The sequence below is a fragment of the Staurois parvus genome, unplaced genomic scaffold, assembly GCF_062004578.1.
Source record: "Staurois parvus isolate SC_StPar_1 unplaced genomic scaffold, SC_StPar_1.0 ptg000636l, whole genome shotgun sequence".
Classification (NCBI taxonomy): domain Eukaryota; kingdom Metazoa; phylum Chordata; class Amphibia; order Anura; family Ranidae; genus Staurois; species Staurois parvus.
In genome coordinates this window covers 10973194-10987186 of record NW_028318432.1, presented here as the reverse complement: position 1 = coordinate 10987186, position 13993 = coordinate 10973194, and the positions used below count along the sequence as shown (strand labels likewise).

The window sequence follows — 13993 nt, the reverse complement described above, 5'->3', positions numbered from 1 at the left end:
CTGGCCCATTGTTTCAGAGAGTGCTGTAAGGTAGGATCATTGACGGGATGGTGCAGGTTTAGGGGGAAGCCAAATTAAATTATAAATTGGGACGGGAAAGCAGTGCATAATGTTAAGGTAGATCCAGACTGGTAATTCAGACGTGGTATGAGATACCGCAGGGGTGCTATTTGAGCTGCTTGGTGGTACTTAGATGTGTTGGGGATGCTAACCCCAGCCAGCATTTTCCTGCACTATAATGGACTGGCTGCAAAACACAGCCTCTGGCACACCCCAGATGAATTTTAGCAGTTTTCGTTGCTCTATTCTATAGATATGTGCTGGGACAGGAATGGGCAAAACTCTGAAAAAATAAAGCATTTTGTGGAGATACGACATCTTATTTGCACAAATCCTGCTGGACAGCTGGTTCGAGCACCAGGTGGACAAGATTTGTTAAAAAAAGGATGAGATGTGGATCACTGAGAAAGGTAATGTAGAAGGCCAAGAATAGTGGTAGTTTTCCTTTATCTGGAATCAGGTACGAGAGTTCAAAGTGATATTCAAGGCTTTAGATTTTTCCTCATTGACAGTCAATTACGAAATTCTTTCAAAAGTCTGTCAAGGTGCTAAATGATTTGGCAAGGATATGTGCGGAGAGGAGAAATTCAGGAGGATGTGATCTGTAAATGACATTATTTTATGGTACATGGCTTCAAATTCAACACCGCGGATAGACAGGTTCACTGAAAAGGCTATGGCCAGTGGCTCCAAGGCCAATATGAAAAGGATTGTGGACAGGGGACAACCTGTTGTGTGCCCCAGAGGATAGCAAAGGATTCAGATGAACAGCCAGCATATTTTACTAAGGTGATTTGGCATATAGACCATATATCCACGCAAGAAAATCTTCCCCCAATCCCATTTACAGCATGCTAAGAAAAGATGAAGCCATGACAGAGAATTAAATGCTTTGTGCACGTCAAGGGATAAGAGCATTGTTTCCAGAGATCTGGATTTGGCCAAATATATTAATTGAAGCACTGGGTGTATATTGTTCCCAGTGTGGGTATGAAGCCCACGTAATCTTGTGTATAAACTTCCCCGAGAATGTGTTGATGAGCCAATATTTTCATCAAGAGCTTGACATCTGTGTTGAGGAGTAAAATAGGCTGGTAAATAGACAGAGTATGTGGATCCAAATTTGGTTTGGGTAGCATCATGATAGAAGCTGTAAGCACTTCCAGAAGGAAGACATTGCCATAGGGGAGAAAATTGAAAGAGGATAGAAGTTGCAGGGTTAAAATATCAGACAGCTTTGTGTAAAAAAAGAGAATTATAGCCATCAAGACCAGCCCGCTTGTTGGTCTTAAGTTAATGACATCAAATACCTCCTGTGCTGTGAGTTAAAGTGGAGTAAACCCACTTTTGCATCTTTTACCTACAGGTAAGCTTATAATAAAGCTTACTTGTAGGTAAAAAGAATATCTCGTATACATGAACAGTTTAGGAGATATTCACTATTTATAACAGCCGGCGCATGTGCTTTGAAGGAACGGCATACTCATGCCATTCCTTCAGATTACTGTGCCATGGCCCGAGACTCCCGCACGCATGGTGGATACCAGCACTGCAGCTTTTCACCTGACAGTTCCCCCACCTTAAGGTGCAGCCTCTGGACGCTCCACCATGCCCTATTGCTGGGGTCTGGAGGCTGACTGAGAACCCTGCCTCCAGGGTCTGGAGGTTGACTTAATACCCCACTGCCAGGGTCCAAAAACTGTCTGGGTTCCTTGCTGGTCAGATCCCTGAGGAGGCGCAACACCGAAAGCTTACAATCCCTTAGTGCAGCTTACATCTCAATGCTGGGATTCAAAAGGCAACCCGAAGGCTCAACACCACAGTCCTTGGTCCAAGCAGGTACCCTGACGCCAGTGTGTCCCATCACTGCTGGACCTTTCCCATTCAGGTAGCTAGAGACTGCCATGCATTTTAACTGCCTCTCAGGTCTACGCAGGGAATAGATTACCCAGCCCGGGTCCCTAAATGCACCTGGGATTGCAGAGATATCGCCTAAGTCAGCACAAGGTTCAAATGGAACTCTGCCTTTCCCTAGAAGACCTCTACTACTGGGTTTGTAATAGGGGGTGGAGCTCTCACATTCCAAGTGGGTATCTGGACCTCCCAGCTTTGGTGCAACAGGAGCAAGTGGTACCTTAATCCAGCCAACAGAGTCCAGCTGAGCAGCAGGCAGTGAATAAGTATAGTCTGATTGGATGTCAGCCCAGGAATCAATACAGTCTATGCGGGCAGCGGCCCAGGAATCAGCATAGTCCGGCATAGCGGCAGGTAGAGAATCAGTGTAGTTCAGCTGGGGGGCAGCCACCCGGGAACCAGCGGCAGACTTGGAAGTGAACAGCGGGGCACCAGCGGCAGGCTTGGCAGAGGACAGTGGGTCACCAACAGCAGGCTTGGCCCCATTGGCAGGCATAGAGGCAGAATGAACCCCATCGGCAGGCAGCTTAGAGGAGGAATGGAACCCATCGGCAGGCAGCATGGAGGAAGAATGGACCCCATCTGCAGGCAGCATGGAGGAGGAATTGAACCCATCAACAGGCAGCATGGAGGAGGACTGGACTCCATCAGCAGGTAGCACCGTGGAGGAATGGACACCATCGGCAGGCATTATGGAGGAGGAATGGACCCCATCGGCAGGCAGCATGGAGGAGGAATGGACTCCATCAGCAGGAAGCATGGAGAAAGAATGGATCCCATTCCCTGAGACACCCACTGGTGGGCACCAGAACTACAGCTTTTCACGCAGGGAAGCACAGTGCCACCAGCAGGTGAGCCAGGTCCTGACACTAGAACTTAGAAAGTATATCAACTGGATTACTAGTTAGTTTACTGTGGGCCGTGTGAAGTGAGATAGTAACCTTCTCAAGTGTTTAACAAGCATCATACCAGGTTCAAAACCTTTTACATAAAATTTATGTTTTCTCCACCACAGTTTTGTCTCAGCTTCATCAGTTAAACATAAGTTCAGTTCTGTTTTGGCTTTGTTGATGAGTGTACAGGTGATCGGAGTTAGACTACGTTTATGCTGTTTTTAGATCGCATTCTAATTTTAATTCTGCTTTCCATTTATTCCTCTCCCACTTGCAGAGAGAAGACATTTGTATCATGTGCCCTCTGAGTACAATTTTATATGCTTGCCAAAGAGTCACTGGGGAAGATACTTTGTTGCGCAAAAAGTATTCCGAAGAGAGCGATTTGATTTTATCAAGGATTTTGAGGATGGACTGCAGGGAATCATTTAGGGAGCAAGATGGTTCACATGGTTTCAGTTGCAGGGAACAGCAGTAAACTACCAGTGGGTCATGGTCCGACCATGGCACAGATAGCCATGGGGCTCAGATACTGAATACTCTATGTACAGGTATTAATCTGTCTCAGATGCTGGCATCCAGCAAGGGTGTTCAGATTAGTGGGTTGTACCTTAAGGAATCAGGAATCAGACTGAGTAAGGTTAAAATAAGTTTATTAGGACAAATGACTTCCAACACCAACATCAATAAATCATAAACATTGCAAGTGATAAATAAACGTGACAGTGCAAAAACATCAAATGATAACAAACTATATACAAAATGGGGGGAACACACATGGGCAGGACAGGGACAAGGGAAGTAGGGAGCCAGGTACTGGGAGCATGAGCAGAAAGCAAGAAACAGGGAGCAGGTCACAGCAGCAGTTCTCATGGTCAGGTACAAGGACCAGGTTCAGGCAGGGGTACGGCTTGCAGGAAGAACATCGAAGCCCTGAACCTCAGTCAAGGGCGGGATTATATACCTCCCAGCAGCCTACGTCAGGTGCAGCCTAATTATTTGGACAGCCCAGCTGCTGGGAGACTTCTGCTGGTGGCCACCAGAACTGTGCCCTTCCACCCTGGGAACAGCAGTGCCACCAGCAGTAGAGACACAGGTCCTGACATAACCCTACACAGTTATCAGAATACCATATTTTCACAAGTGGTCTTTTAAGTGTAATTTTGTATATGAACATAAAATCAGCAACACAACACTCCAAACCTGAAACAAAGTAAATGTATATATCCTTACCAAATAGAGCAACCTCTTGGTCCTGCCTCTGGACTTTTTTCAAATCATGTAATTAAGGTCTATAAAACACCATATCATTGCCATCGTTTGTGATAATGAGTGAAAAAAGGTGCATCTCATTCTCTGCCATTCTTTAGTATCATGCTACTGATTTGTGATCTATTTCTGGGACTGTAAAAAAGGCTTTTCAGTGCACAATATGGATTTAGACAGTGCAGTTAATGCAGCACCAATATATTTTTGTTATCTGACCGACTTTGTTGTTTTCTCTTTCAGAGAAGTAAAAGTTACTCCTGCCTCGGTGAAGAATGAGATTGATTTAATTCAACGTTTCTGCAAAAATGAGGAACGATCTGTGTTGAAATCAATAGAGTACACATCAGGTTTGTAATATGTATTTTAATTGTATTTTAATTAGCATTATAAAATAGTTTAGCATATAAATTTATTTTTTTTAACTAGAGTTATTTAGAGATCTGCATTATAACTACATTTCCAAGATGTATCAATTTGAATAACTCATGTTTTGCTAAAAAAAAAATGACTATTGGTGTACCTTTTATCACATGAGACTTTAAAGTGGTTCTAAAGCCTAAACGTTTTTCACCTTAATGCATTCCCAGCATAGAGGTTAAAAATGTTTAGGTAACAATATCTCCCTCTCGTCCCCTCCTATACTTACCTGTGTTCTTACTCAGTCCAGCTCTGTGCCTGTCTGCAGTGCCTCTGTTTCTCTCCTCACTCTCACTGGCTCCTGCTGCAGTCAGTCAAATCTTGTGACGAGGGAGCGTCTGGTGGGGCTGAGCCACGCTGTGTGTGTTACATTATGTAGTCTAAAATAATTATTCAACATATTATTGCAACACAAGCCATATGATTTTAAAGTATACTCTTAGTGTGCTTATGATTATGCATCTTCTTCCTTTCCCAGACAATTGTAGAACATACATAACTTCCATCATGTTCCCTTAAGATGTTCACTGTGTGGCCTGCCTGTTACCCCACAGCCTTTGTCCCTGAGTTTTATGAATTCTGCAGAGTGATAACTGTATGCAAGCCATTCTTCTTCTTCAGTGGAAAGCCAACCCACAGCCTAAAAATAACTTCGAACAAGCTGTAAGATTTCTATGGATGCTTGCGCAGTTGCCGTAACAGTTTATTAATCACTTCAAGGCCAGACACTTTCACCCACTTCCAGTCCAGGCCATTTTTGAGCTTTCAGCACCGTCACAATTTGAGTGACAATTACTCAAAAGTCATGCAAAAAACTAGTCATGTAACACTGTACCCATGAAATTTTTATAATTTTTTTGAATTTTCTTTTGTTGGTATTTATTCACCACTGGGTATTTTATTTTTTTGCTATATAAATGGAAAAATGCCAAAAAGTTTGAAAAAATATTTTTTTTCTTGGTTTTTGTTATACGATTTTCATATTCATTCTTCATAAATTTGATCAAAATGTATTCTGCTCCTTTTTTGGGTAAAATAAAAAAAAAATGTATATTATTTAGTCTGTGTGAAAATTATAGAATCTACAAACTATGAAATATATATTTGAAAATTGATCAGTTGAGACCCTTACATGCCGGACGCTGGTATGACGTATGGCAGTGAACAGGATTCTGGTATTGGGTATGGCAGTGGTCAGAACACTGGTATGAGGTATGGTAGTGATCAGGATGCTGGTATGGGGTATGGCAGTGTTCAGGACACTGGTATGGGGTATGGGGTGATCAGAACACTGGTATGGGGTATGGCGGTGATCAGGATGCTGGTATGGGGTGATCAGAACACTGGTATGGGGTATGGAGGTGATCAGGATGCTGGTATGGCATATGGGGTGATTCGAAAGCTGGTATGGGGTATGGCGGTGATCAGAGCATAGGTATGGGGTATGGCAGTGATCAGAACACTGGTATGGCGTATGGCAGTGATCACGGAGCTGGTATGGGGCATGGCGGTGAATAGGACACTGGTATAGTATATGGCAGTGTTATTGTGAGCACTAGGACAGGTAACAGTGGCTGGCTGCATTGTTTATTGTTCTAACACTAGGACAGTGATCAGTGACACTGGGGCAGGCTGGCACTGCAGTCTGTGAGGGTACATGCAACTTGACAGGCTGCAGTAATGGTTCTGTCTGCTCTCACAGCCGATCTGTGTGAGAGCAGAGAGAGACAATCTTTGTTTGGTTTCTATTGTTTACTATGTGATTGCTGTGATTGGACACAGCAGTCACATGGTAAAACACCGCGTGATCACCCAGACACAGTGGTAATGTGATCCACTGTGTCCATGTGACAAACGGATCACCGGGCTCCCAGATGCACGACCTGTGAGCCACGCAGGAGCTGCCGATGCGGGCTGACATAGAGGTACATTAGCCCGCATTGGCACTGCTTCCTGTTTGCCGTTTATAGGCTTTGGGCAGACGGGAAGCAGTTAAGAAGATTTAAACCATGTGATTAAAAGGTAAATGCGAAAGCAGAACTAAAGGCACAAATACGTACCTTAGATCCAATGGTCCAACACCCACAAGCTCTATCGCTGGCATCTTCTCCGTGGATTCTTCCGAGTGCTGGTCTTCAGCCATTTTTATTGGCCTGTGTGGTATGACGTGACTCCTGCACATGCGTAGCTCAGTGTACATTCCGCAGGGAACTGCAAAAATGTAGGCAAGTGTATATTATTGCAGAGGAGACATTGCATGTCTCTTCGGCAATAAAAAGCCTGCCTGTTTAAAATTTCTATTTTTTTTACAGTTAGTTCCACTTTAAATGCACCTTAGCCAATATTGTAGCTTTTCTCAACCCATGTCACTTTTCCTGAGCAGCTTGGTTAGCAAGTACATGTGTCCTAGAAACAGAAGTTTATAGTATTGTGATGAAGTGTAAGCTTGCACAGAGACTTGAGATCAGTGTTTTTGCTGGTACTTTAACAGCATTGTATATTCTTTCTAGATTATGAGTTCTCTAATGGGTGCCATACTCCACCATGGCGGCAGGTTCATGGGGAAATCTGCTATTTAATGATAACACCACATGATACCGATCCTTTCTGTGTGACATGCAGCACTGCAGGTGCTTTTATAAACAGGGTAAGCGTGAATCTCTTTTTGGGAGTGCAAAATGTGGCTTTATGAACTGTTCTCTCACCTCCTCATATTACTCATTTTGCAGGGTAAAATAAAGGATAAAGATGAAATTAACTATGACAGACAAAGTGAAATTTATAAAGATCTCATATCCCTGTTGAAGGATAAATCACCACAGTTTGCAGAAAATATCAGTAAGCAGGTAAAGTATCCTTTATATTGAGTTTTTCTCTTGATACAGTTTGACAGTTTGGAATGATGTTGTGTTGCAGTTTAGGTGCCTGAGATTACAGTCTGCTATTATTGCTATTATCCTCTTCATGCAAGCCTTATACTTCAAGTATGTAGGCAGGTTAGTGAGCGCACTCCCGTAAGCGGCAAATGCACTAAAAAAGAACTACAGAGCCTTTCCAACTGGAATTGACAAAATAAAAGTGCAGCGCTACAAACAATATCCTTATAGCAATTAAATAGAAGTGACTGGTAAACAAAGAAATTGCCCAATAGCAAAAAAAATAATAATAATAATTGTCCAATGCAATAGCGTCAGATGTGGTAATCAGTTCAATTATGGAAAAACTTCCAAAAACGCTGGTGTAATCCAATCAATATCGAGGAGTAGGTAGATTGCCCACTTACCAGAAGCGCAATCTCAATGCGCATATGCAGGTCACATGTGGCCGAGGTCTCATGTAGGCGCTGCTTGGTAGTACCCTGGTAGTCCCTCAGTGGTAAGGAGATGTTGGTCTGGTCGGATCACACTGCTCCTTGGATCCACACGAAGCCTAAAATGCTGGGGCTGAGGTATGGGGGCTCAGTGCCAGGTATGAGAAGTAAAAATGCTCATAGTGTAGTAATTTAAAAAAATTTATTAAATCCAATGTATAAAACACATGCCTGCAGCCTGTAGCCAGATAAAGCGGCTGTGAAAAAACATCCAAAAAACACTGACCAGTGAAATTCAAGGGTTGGCCGCCGGACCTCCTGATCCGGCGGTGTGATGTCAAGGCGTGTGAAGGCTCCTCCTAGACGCGTTTCGTGTCAATACACGTCTACAGTAGGGGTGATGCCAGTCACTTCGATTTAATTGCTATAAGGATATTGTTTGTAGCGCTGCACTTTTATTTTGTCTATACTTCAAGTATACCTGTCATATAAAGTTCCAAAGTTGTAATAAGAGTTTAATAGAAGGCAACCTCTGGTGCCTGTACTTTCCTACATGCTTTATGCAGTGCTCTCCAGGAACCCCGAGCCAGACGGTTCAATATGCAAATCTCGACTTTGAGCGCTTCCATTTCCCCCTTGCAGTATGCGTTTTCCTATAGGTCAAAGATGCATTACCCATTGAAAAATACAGCGGTTGTGACAGAGGCATAGCACTTTATTAAATGACAGATTTCTTTCAGGTTGCATCTGCAGTGATAGCCAATTAGAGGAATCCATATGGGTGAATCTAATAAAGCATTGCAAAGAAAAGACGTACAGAGTGAAGTAACCTATAGCCACCCAGCAGAAATAATTTTCACTGATTTTGCTAAAATAAACTGAAATCTAATTGGCTCCTGAAGGTTTCTGTTTTTGTGTGTGTGCCTGTTCTGTGTATTTCTCTTGGAGTAGAGTGACTGAGAAAAGCTGAACTAATGTTTATAGGGCATAGCTATTAGTCATCTACAACATTCACTAATATATACGCTTTGAAACAGTTGTTCAATGTAACTGGTTGGATAAATAAACTAAGTCATGGTACCATTAGTTCAGAAGTGAGAGTCTATACATAAAATGAATGTCATATAGTTAAGTACTGTATTCATATTTCCATTAAAGCAATATGCTTGGAGTAGTGTTAGTTATACTTAACCTGGCTCTGGTCTCACTAGAGCAATATTTAAGATGGTATGTCGACTTTTCGGCTTCTCGGTATTGGTTGTTTTTGGCATGGGAGTATTGGTGCAAAGGTTTTTGGCAACTAAAGTTTTGGCAATAATAACATGTACTTGAATACGTTCTTTGCCATTGTTTTTGGCATATATGTTACATATAAAGTTTCTTTGCAGCAAAAATCATACCCAAAAAACTAAGACAAATTAATTTACCGTAACCTTAATCTCATCCTCACCCTAAACAATGGAAGCTCCAAAGGTAACTAAATTCCTAATTTTTAGTGATCACTATAACCCTCATTCTAGCCCCATAAACACATCCTTTAATCCCTGGCTATAACATTACTATAGCCATAATCTTAGTGCTGAGTTTGCTCTTGCAGAATGAAATTTCCAGCGCCAAAACAAACCTTTGACATAATATATCAATGACAAAACATACAGTACTCCAAGGGGTTTGTGCAGAAGAAAACACACCAACATTTCTCAACTTGACACAGCTGATATGTGCTGAAGAACAATTATTATAGCTGTTATCTTGCTATCAGATTTTGTCTCCATAGATATCTCCACTTATGGTGGAATGCCAACCAACAAATATTTTCTAACTTTTCAAAGGGGCGAGGAAGATTTAGAACATTTTGCTTCTGGTCTTGTCTCTATGCAGAACAAAAGTTAGACACTCCACATTCATATTACAGAAAATTAAAACTTTGAATGGCAAAGTGTTTTCTTCACCCCTTAAAGAGAATGTCACCCTAAAATATCATATATATGTTTGTTGTACCATGTACTTGTGTTATAAAGTATCCTGTTCTCTTTGTGTTGCTATCTTTTTTCTGAAATACTTGATGATCCTGTTAGTCTTCCTGCTTCCCTATTTCAAACTGACCATGCTAGGTATGAGAGCACATCCATCTCAGCATGGTCAATGTTCTGGCTGTGCTGGGAGCAAAGCCTGCCTGTCCTTCAATCGCCCCCATGCACAGCTATTCCCCCGGGAAGATCAGTGTCCTGCTGTTTATCCATCCCACCTATGTTTTTGTGCAAAGTTGAGTCGCTTAGCCTTGTTTCCATGTCTTATGCACAAAATCATAGGAACTGGGATGCAGAAAAATGGCAGTAGGTGCTCTGGATTGATGACTCAAAATTTAAAATATTTGGCTATAACAGGAGGCAGTTTGTTGGCCGAAGTGCTGGAGAGCAGTACAATAATGAGTGTCTGCGGGCAACAGTGAAGCATTGTGGAGGTTCCTTGCAAGTTTGGGTCTGAGTTTCTACAAATGAAGGTGGAGATTTTGTCAGGATCAATGGTGTTCTCAGTGCTGAGAAATCCTTGCTTTGCCCCCCCCAAATCCTTGGGTTTCCCCCCCCCCCGAAGCACCTTGTCCTCATGTTGACGGGGACGAGTGCCTCTTTCCCACAACCCTTGCCAGTGGTTGCGGGGGTCTGCGAGCGGGAGGCTTATCGAAATAGTGACATAATTGGTTGGCCCCGCCCCTTAGATATTTAAGAACTATCAGGCGGTGGGGCTGTCAGATGGCGGGAGCCTTCGTCAGGAGTGGAGTCTTTTTTTTTCAAGTTGGTGGTGGCGGCGGACATTGTGATTGACGATCAATCTACACCGGGGGACTTATAAGTCCCCCACCCACAGACCCCCACAACCACCCGCCAGGGTTGCGGGGAAGAGGCCCTGCTCTAAATCACCCCCCCCATGTTGAGAGCATGTGGCATGGTATGGTTCGGGGGTGTGCTCGCTCATTCCCCCCATTTTCTGACCTGCTGGGCCTGGGCTGCATGCTTGCATAAGGGTCTGGTATGGATTTTTGGGGGGGGTCCCACGCTATTTTTTTGGTGTGGGGGTTCCCCTCAAAATCCATACCAGACCTGAAGGGCTTGGTATGAATGGGTAAATCGACATTTTCAGTATCGCATGCGATATGTGGTCACCTGACCAACAAAGGTACAGTTTGAAGTGTAAAGAACAAAAAATATTATTATAACTTTATTTTGGTGGTATTTTTATTTTTTATTTTTTTGCTATATAAATGAAAAAGTCCAAACATTTAAAAAAAAAAGTGTTTTTCTTATAAAATTTTGCAAATAAATAATCTTTCTTCATAAATCTTGGCCAACATGTATTCAGCTATCTTTTTAGTAAGAAAAAAGAAAAAAAAAACCAAACTAGTTTATAACCAAAAAATATAATTTTTCAAAAATTTTTTTTACATTTTTATTTTTTTTTTAATATTATTATTTATGGGTTTTTTTTAACATACCATCACCCTAGCAGTACAGTGTCACCATAGTGACACTGTACTACTTGTGGGGGGTGATGAAGATTTTTTTTCTTTTTTTACACTGATTGCTTTTACACCCATAATGGCTGTAAAAGCAATCATTTCTCCTTCTGTCTGGCTGCATTCTTACAGCCATTGAGAAATACTGTGAGCTGTTGTGAACAGCCTTGTGTTGTGAATAGCCTTGTACCACGTAACCTCTGTGATCATTCACAGATTTCACATGTAGTAAGCAATGATGTCAGGAAGTGACATCTTGTTTACTACTATTCATGTGATCTGTGATTGGCCAATCAGGGATCAAATGGATCGGGACCTCACATAGAGATCCCATACAGCAATCGGTGTTCTGCTGTGTCCTCCCAAGGAGCACGCACAGGCAGTGAATGCGGGGGCCGTTTATAAACGGCGACCCGCTTCAGCACTTCTCCCGTCCGGCCATTTATGTACATGGGCCGGACGGGAAGTAGTTAAATAAACCCATTCAGGAGTTATGCAAAAAGCAGGCCAAGCTTATTGCTTTTCTTTTCATTGCACTTAAACAAACTATTTTCTACTCCTGGAAATCTCCTGTACTGTACTCAACTTCCAGGAAGTTAAAACACGCTTGAACGGCATCATGGTGAACGAGATTTTGACGTTCATGCTGGAAGATAAGTATAACAAATTCTTGAAAATGTGGTCTCCATGAATAGACTATTCTCAGCCTGACCATAGGGTGCTGCATCTGTGACCTTCCCCCCTAATTCGGTATGGGGTTGTGGTTTTAGGCTGGTTGTGGCAATCTGAGGCTCCTTTTTCCTCTATTCCCCCTTTCCATTTTTTCCTCTCTTTTCTTCTTTCTCTCCTTTTCTGGCGTTCCACGCCCCCCCCCCTTTTTTTCTCTTTTGTTTTTGTCCGTTTTGTTTCCTTTCATTTTTAGTTACACCAGAGCATTATTGGGTCGGTTCATACTCCTTTTTTGTCAGGTAGTCTTCTTACATCCTCCCTCGGTCAGATTCTGAACCCTGCTCTTCTGGTCTGGCATGTTATCCTTGCTATATGACTCATTTGTACATGGATTTCATGTTTATATTGATGTTTGATGCTGGTGTCAGGGTTGTACAGCCCTTACTGATGCATTATGTGCATCTTCTTCTGTAATTGTATTTCCGTAAACCTTCAATAAAAAATGATTGAACCAAAAAATAAAGGATAGAAAGGAAAGGTTTATGCAGCCTTCACATCTAAACACTGATAAGCTGCATTTAAATGTTTGTTGTAGTTTAGGTACACTTTAAGCCTAGAGATCAGTTGGACTGAGTACACACTATAAGAAAATCAGGCGAACGATTCTCTGTTTTTCCTCGTTGTTTCACAGCAAGTCGAACCCAAGGATTTTACTACTTATACGAAAATGCTCGAACGACAATGGCTTTTTTTCTGTTTGATGTAGAAATCTTGTAGTGTTGATTAATGTTGTTTATTGTTTCTGATCACATACAGTCTTTCATATCCAATTTTTCTTGTACGAAAACAGAACACATCAAAGAAAAATCATTAATTCTGTTCATGTACAATAAAAATGTAGAAATTTGTCCCTTTGGAAATTTTCATTTGGAAAGTCTGAATGGGATGTTGAAAGTGGTCGTTGGCAAGTGATCGTTCCTCATGCAGAATTTTGTCTTCCAATTTTCTTATAGTGTGTGCCCAGCTAAATCCCGTGCTGATTTGAGGATCATGAGATCATCTGGATATGTTGTAATAAGCATTTCTGGTCATCATATAATAGTTATCACACAAAAAGGTTTTCTTCAACCTGTTGGCAAATTTCCTCATGATTGATAGCTGATTGTTCTTTTCTGTGATGTAATGAGAAGGAATAAAGAAAGGATAATGGTGGGTCCCAGTGACAAGCTCAGGGACAGGAAAACTGCTCTCCTTCTGTCATTCTTGCAGAGATATCTGCCCATCAATAATGAGTAGTAGACTGAAAGTTGTAGATTGTTAATAGAACTGAAGACATTATTTATTAAAACTGCATGTTGTAAAATCTGGTCCAGCTCTGCATAGAAACTAGTCAGCTTCCATGTTTTATTGTCAAAGCTTAATTGAACAAGCTGAAGTTAGAAGCTGATTGGCTACCATGCACAGCTGCACCAGATTCTGTGTGCTCCAGTTTTAGTAAATCTCCCCCATTGTGTTCTCCAATGATGCAAATTTTGACAAGCATTAAAAGTAAACCTTCACTAGCAAATGGCAACTGCTTGTTTTTCTTTTTTGGTGTGCAAACATAATTTGCTTTAGATCTTATGAGTCTATTGTCTTTCATCAAGATTGATTGACAGAGTCCCATTGTCTGTTCATAGGACTTTACATTGTTTGAAGCTCCATTGGTGGCTGAAAAGACTGAGCATGTGGATGTAGTTGAAGCAGAGGAACCGAGCCAAAACCATTGGTCTAATGAGTATCCAGAGAAGAAAGCACAGGAGAAGACAAGGAATTCCTTTGTAAAAAGCAAGACTAACAAGACCAAATTAGAGCCGTCTCTGAAATGGAAGAACCTGCCTCTTAATGGTCACCAAGAGTATGTTGTCTTTTCAATTCTCATACACTGCAATTCACATAGTTTATGGA

At 41.9% G+C, this 13993-nt stretch overlaps 1 protein-coding gene across 1 annotated transcript in view; it reads left to right on the top strand.

Moving 5' to 3' along the window:
• The window catches only part of ODAD2 (outer dynein arm docking complex subunit 2), a 202024-nt gene that overhangs the window by 25266 nt on the left and 162765 nt on the right, over nt 1–13993 (top strand). Inside the window, exons 5-8 of the mRNA XM_089693823.1 lie at nt 4377–4483; nt 7064–7200; nt 7283–7399; nt 13726–13943. Of these exons, the coding sequence (XP_089549949.1) occupies nt 4377–4483; nt 7064–7200; nt 7283–7399; nt 13726–13943 (579 nt within the window). The remainder of the gene's footprint in view (nt 1–4376; nt 4484–7063; nt 7201–7282; nt 7400–13725; nt 13944–13993) is intronic.